Source organism: Orycteropus afer, unplaced genomic scaffold, assembly GCF_000298275.1.
Source record: "Orycteropus afer afer isolate SDZICR_OR568_19922 unplaced genomic scaffold, OryAfe1.0 scaffold00097, whole genome shotgun sequence".
Taxonomy (NCBI): Eukaryota; Metazoa; Chordata; class Mammalia; order Tubulidentata; family Orycteropodidae; genus Orycteropus; species Orycteropus afer.
Window position 1 is genome coordinate 7014896 of NW_006921684.1, and position 6516 is coordinate 7021411.

The window sequence follows — 6516 nt, forward strand, 5'->3', positions numbered from 1 at the left end:
ATATTTCCTCTTAAGGTTTTTTTCATCATTAGTCTTTCTTGCTGGTTTTAATTTAGTTCAGATTAGCAGTTCCCCTTTTATTTTTCTTCTCCTTAGAGAAGTAATTTCAGTAAAAAGAGGAAGTAAATTTATCAGATGTCCAGCTTTTATCTGGATAAGACTTTCAGCAGGTGTGAGGATAGTCGAAATCCCCCCATTAATCTTTCTCCAGGCCAATTTTACATATTGTACTAGAGAAACCACATTCATCTCCTGCTTTGGCCTGGCAGTCTAGTATACTCTCACCAGTATTTGTTTCTCTTTCTTGGACTAAAACCAAACCAAACTCACTGCTGTCGAGTCGGATCTGACTCATAGTGACCCCTCCTTGGGTTTCTGAGGTGGTATCATTATGGAAGTAGATTGCCCAATCTTCCTTCCAAGGAGTGGCTGGTGGGTTTGAACCACCAGCCTTCTGGTTAGCAGTCAAATGCCTTTGGCACTATGCCACCAGAGCTTTATTCAAGGGACAAGTCTACTAATTGTAGGTATCACGGCAGCAGAAAACTCATCCGGCTTCTCCACTGCCTCATTCGTAGTGTTTGGATAGCATGCACAGCAGATGATTAGGAAATGTTTGCTATATGGATAAAAACGTTTATTTCTAGTGATATAGTGATTTGAAGTCTTGAGAATGTGTTATTTTTAACTCAAGAAAAATGCACTTAGTGACTAACCTTCACAAACTATAAACCCCTTATAAATCCTTGTGCACTTATGTGGAAATCATGTTTTTCTTCAGACTGAAGACTACACAGTGATTTCAGACATCTGGAGTCCTGTTTTTCGAAGGGAATTTTAGAAAACACAGTGATTTTTATTTGACAACAGTTGATCATATGTCTATATAATGAACAAACAAAATTACACAATGAACCCACTGCTCATTTCAGACCCACAGCTAGGCTAATAAGAAAATGCAGAAATAAAAACAAGTGTTAGACAAATTCACTTCTTCTGTTCATTTTTTCTGCTTTAGAATTTCCTGGACGTGAAGATACCATATCGGTTATATAATGTAATCAGTTCCCATTTAATCCTGTCACCCTCCACTGACCATCTCCTTGTCTCTTCCCTTGAGTACAGAACCAAATGAGGAGCAGAGTCTGAGGTCTAATAACATTGCAGAGCTGAGTCCTGGAGCAATCAATTCCTGTCGAAATGAATACCATGCAGCTTTTAACAGTATGATGATGGAACGCATGACCACTGATATCAATGCACTGAAGCGGCAATACTCTCGGATTAAAAAGAAGCAACAGCAGCAGGTTCATCAGGTGTATATCAGGGCAGGTAATGCAGTTTGTTTGCATCAATTTCAAGTCTATTAACTTCACAATCTCAGCTTTCAAAAGGAAGAACTAATAGTTCCTAGGATGGCCTTGAAATTACTAACTGTAGTGCAGCATCCACAAACACAGCTAGCATGAGATGATAGCATTATTTAGCATTTCATTTTTATTTTATCAGGCTCTAAAGAAGAAAAAGACCACGGGTTCTTTTTAGGTCCCAAGGACAAGGCAATTGATGGTATTAAACACGTCTTTACTATGTGTGCTTATGGTGAGGGGTTTACACATGATTTGAATGTGCAATCCTTGGATTTGAGAAATTTCAGAGCTATTGTCTCAAAATTTGATGCATCTGAAAATAAGATTTAGTCATCTAAGCACTAATAAATTAAGCTACACACTAGTTATTTAGTTAGCAGTATCAAAGATGTTGAGCCCTGGTGGCGCAAACAGGTATATATACACTCAACTGCTCAGCTGAAAGGTTGGCAGTTCAAACCCTCCCAGTGGTTCTGTAGGAGGAAAGCCTAGGATCTGCTTCCATAAAAATTATAGCCAAGAAAACCCTATGGGGAAGTGCTGCTCTGGCACACAGGGTTGCTGTGAGTCAAAATTGACTTGGTAGCACTTATAACAACATAACAGATTGAGCAGAGAAAAAAGACAAGGAAAATTCAAAAGCCTATGGGTCAGCAGTGTCTTGGGAGTCTGCCAAGACAACACAATTGGTGCTACTGACCCAGGGGTCAGAAGTTTGAGTTCATACAGAGGTGCCTCAGAAGAAAGGCATGGTAATTTACTTCCCCCGAAAATCATCCACTGGGAGGCCTGTGGAGCATGGCATTACTCTGACACACATGGAGTTGTCCTGAATTGCAGTCCGCTTTACAGCAACTGGTAGTGCAGTTGGAAATGCTCTTTTCCAAGGATTGTCAACCTGCTGCTATTTTTAAAAAAATTCCAGAAATCCCAGTGAACAATCTGCTTCCTTGTTTAATGTATACTGATTTGGGAGTTGATTTGTCTTGTTCTAAGTGAATATGCAAATGAAAATGATGTCTGTTCAGAATTAACCAAGGTATAAATTTGGCATGTTTTTAAGAGGCTGATGAGCATGTGACTGACCTTGCAAAAACCCCTGCATTTACCCTCCACTTACCGAGGAGGCATGGACAGCATTTGGGAGATTCTTGCTTTCTCCTGAGTCATCAAGAAAGCAGTCACAAAAGAAACTTCACAACAATTATAGCACTTTAATTTTCAAAACAGTTTCACACGTATTTTGTCATTTTGTCCTTAAAATAAATCTGTGAGGAAGGCAAGGACCAATAATTCTTTTTGAAAGGAGTTTTAAAAGATGAAGAGATGGTTATTTTTCAGGAAGATCTAGCAGTTGTCCAGGGTAGTATGACTGGAGGGAGTGGTCAGGCCAGGGCTAGAATGCAGATGTTTCAACTCTTTGTATAGTTCTTTTTCAGCTGCATGGTACAAAATCTTTGGGTCGGGTGGTGAACTTTTGCCACTGGAGACTACATCAGCCTGGTGGCTTGTACTCTAGTCAGAGATCTGCAAACTGTGGTCCACAGGCCAAATCCTGCTGACTGCCTGTTTTTTGGTTTTTTAAAATATTTTATTGAGTTTTTGATGAATATGTACACAGCAAATTCGGTTCCAAATTTAACAGCTTCTACATACATTGTTCAGTGACAGTGCTTACCTTTTCCGTCAATGATGCTTACATTGCATCAACATTCTCATTATTTCCATTCTGGTTGTTCCATTGCCATTCTTCTGCCTTCCATGTCCACCTCCCTTCTCATCTTATCTTTGCTTTAGGGTAAATGTTGACTGTTTGGTCTCAAATAGATGATTGAGAATGCCTCTTTTGTAAACGTGAGTTTTATTGGAGCACAGCCATGTCCATTTGCTTATATATTGTCTGTGGTAACTTTTGCAATACAATAGCTAAAACATAGATGAACTGCTCCTTTGTAGCAAAAGTCGGCTGACTCCTCCTCTAGATCATAGTTCACGTGGTTCTCTTTAAGGGAGAAATTGTTGCTGTAAGGCATAGTTCCAGAGCACCGATTCTGTAACTTTAGTGTGCGTGTGAATCACTCGGGGATCTGCTGAAGTGCAGAATCTGTTTAGTAGGTTTGGGTGGAGCTGAAATTCGACATTGCATTTCTGACAAGTTCCTAGGTGATGCTGGGTGGGGACTGTACTTTGAGTAGTTTTAGAGAAGATTGTACAGAGTAGTATTAACAGCAGAGAGAGAGATTTGGTCTAGAGCAAAAGGCAAAGGACCTTCACTTTTTTTTTTTTTTTTAAATTGTGCTTTTGGTTCAAATTTAGAGAGCAAAATTTGTTTTACTTTCAATAGTTCATGTACATTTGATTTCACACCCCAAGTACCATCCCCGACCATAACAACAAACTCTCCTCTCCTCCTATTCCTGTGACCCCCCACCCCCTATGCCCTTCTTAACTATGCACTCCCGTCAGTCCAGCTTTCCCTCCCTGTGAATGATGGGGCCTCAGAGGACCTTCACTTCTGAGACTCAAAGGCAAATGATAAGGATGATTGTTTAGATTCCAGTTTCCTAGGTTAGGGAGAGCAAGAAATTGAGGACTTTCATACTAAATAGCTTCAGTTTTTGTGGAGTAATTAGAGGAAAGGGAGTAAGTTTGGGGTTGGGTTGGCGCTTAAAGAGAAGTAATGAAGATTTGGATAGATCATTTAGGGGAATGGAAGAGGGAAAGAAAAAGATTGTTTAGCAGTATTGAGGACCCAGCAAAATAGAAAATTATGAACTTGAAGCCCTATCAATCTATATGGATTTGTGATTTTCTTCCCCAGCCCACCCCCCAATAACCTTTAGCATCTCAGGTTTCTGTAAAGACAACATGGATTGGGGATCCAGAGTTAGTTTTTTTCTGGGCATGTATGACAAAGGGATAGGGTGTGGAATGTGTGATTATCGGTGAGATAGCATTGCAGGTGATCAGCCATGCTTCTAAGCAGGGTATGGGTGTAAGTGAGCCAGAGATGGAGGAGAGGTTATGAGAAGATTGAGGAATCATGGACATGGAACTATCTGTGGTTTTGTCCAGATCTAGCTAGACTGAGAGCATGAGAGCTAGGACAGTCAAAGAGAACAGTAATAGAGTTAAATATTTTTCATGGATGTGGATCTGGGTGATAAGGTTTAGAATGTAAACATGGGTATGGAATGGAGTTGAAAGTCATGGAATTGAGGAATTTGAGGAACTAGGAAGATAGATAATGGATGGATCAATTATAAAGGCAATAAAATCACTGAAAGAGGTGGTAAGACGTAGGGTGAAGAGGAGACAGGTGTCTTGTCTTCAGTGAAGATTGGGGCCTGATCAAAGGTAGATGACAACAGTAGAGAAGTGTGGAAGGAAGTTCAACTGGATGACATGAACATCAGGGAGGAAGTGTGTTTACACAAAAATAGAAGTGCTTTCTCCTTGTTCCTTCTTTCTGTCATCCCATGGGGCCATGTGTGTTTAGTGCTGTATTAGAGATAGAGGCCCAGTTGTAGCTACAGGAGGGTGACAGTAATACTATCAACAGTGCTGACCATGAGAACACAGCTTTTGGTACTGTCTGTTTTTCAACTTGTTTGATGTCCATTAAGGACCTCGAAGTGGTTTTTCAGACTTAGGACCAGGCATTGGATAGCTGTGATAACACTGTTTTATTACTCTCTTCTTATCACTTCTCTCATTCTTCTGTCTCTTACTTCATGATGTTCGGTGTTTTCTTTTCCTACCTCACAGAAGCTGACAGCTGATTATCTGTATGCTTAGAGTGTTAGTCTTGTTATTTTAGCAAAACTTCAAAGATTTTCTAGATAAAAGACCTCCAAGTTGCTGCTCAGGGACAAAAATATAAAAGAACGTTAGGGAGTCTGGGCTGTAATTAGTAATGAGAGGCCAGAGTCTTCTACTCTTTGAAAAGGAGAGAATTGATATCCTGGGTGCTATGATGGAATTCAAGTTCTGCTGCTGTCAGTCACATGACTCTGCTAGTGCCTGGGAAGATATGGGAAGGGTCCAGGGAAACCTCCCTTAGATTTTTATTCCATGATGGATGTGTTTTTCTGCCATGTTTCAAACAGCCTTTCAACATTTCTTTCAGACAAAGGGCCAGTGACCAGCCTCCTCCCGTCTCAGGTTAACAATTCTCCAGTTATAAACCACCTTCTTTTAGGAAAGAAGATGAAGATGACTAACAGAGGTGCCAAGAATGCTGTCATCCACATCCCTGGTCACACAGGAGGCAAACTCTCTCCTGTCTCCTATGAAGACCTTAAGACGAAGCTCAACTCACCATGGCGAACTCACATCCGAGTCCACAAAAAGACCATGACGAGGACCAAGAGCCAGTTAGGCTGTGGGGACACCATCGGACTGATAGAAGAGCAGAACGAAGGCAGCAAAACTAGTAGCCTGGGGGTAGCAGAGGGATCCTCTAGGGAAACAGTAGCAATAGCTCAGAGAGAAGGCAGCAGCTCAGAGGGCAGCACTGGGAGGACAATCGAAGGGCAGTCCCCGGAGCCAGTGTTTGGGGATGCTGATGCCAGTGTGTCTGCAGTTCAAGTAAAGTTAGAAGCCTTGGAACTGAACCAACGGGATGCTGCTGCTGAAACTGAGCCTAAGGTGTACCTGCCTGGCCAGCGGTACTTCCCAGAGTTGCCTGACACACCTGGAGAAAATAAAGCTACCAGCAAACCCTCCCAAGGCAGCAACCCTAAAACTCCCATCTTTAGCCCCTTTCCCAGTGTCAAGCCGCTCCGGAAGTCAGCCACTGCGAGGAATTTGGGATTATATGGTCCCACAGAAAGAACACCAACCGTGCACTTCCCTCAGATGAGCAGGAGCTTCAGCAAACCTGGTGGTGGAAATGGTGGCATCAAGAAACGATGATGTCTCTAGGAACTCTGTCTTTGATAAACCTTCTTATGGTGGTATAAGGGTTCCAGCTGTGTTGGATCCAAATGAGTTTGAATTGTTCAATGAAAACAAATAGATAAGTTGAGAGATGAGCAGCCATCCATAAAAAGGCAGTGGAAAGTTTTATAATGGGATCTGGAGTAGGGATGTTCTCCCATGGGCAGTTAGTGACATTCACTTGAGAACTGAGGAAGTGGAATTT

At 41.6% G+C, this 6516-nt stretch overlaps 1 protein-coding gene across 1 annotated transcript in view; it reads left to right on the plus strand.

The window, feature by feature from the left end:
- The window catches only part of TBC1D30 (TBC1 domain family member 30), a 167052-nt gene extending 160765 nt beyond the window's left edge, over positions 1–6287 (plus strand). The window contains exons 12-14 of the mRNA XM_042781206.1: positions 1126–1332; positions 1510–1569; positions 5500–6287. Of these exons, the coding sequence (XP_042637140.1) occupies positions 1126–1332; positions 1510–1569; positions 5500–6287 (1055 nt within the window). The remainder of the gene's footprint in view (positions 1–1125; positions 1333–1509; positions 1570–5499) is intronic.
- The last annotated feature ends 229 nt before the right edge of the window (positions 6288–6516 follow it).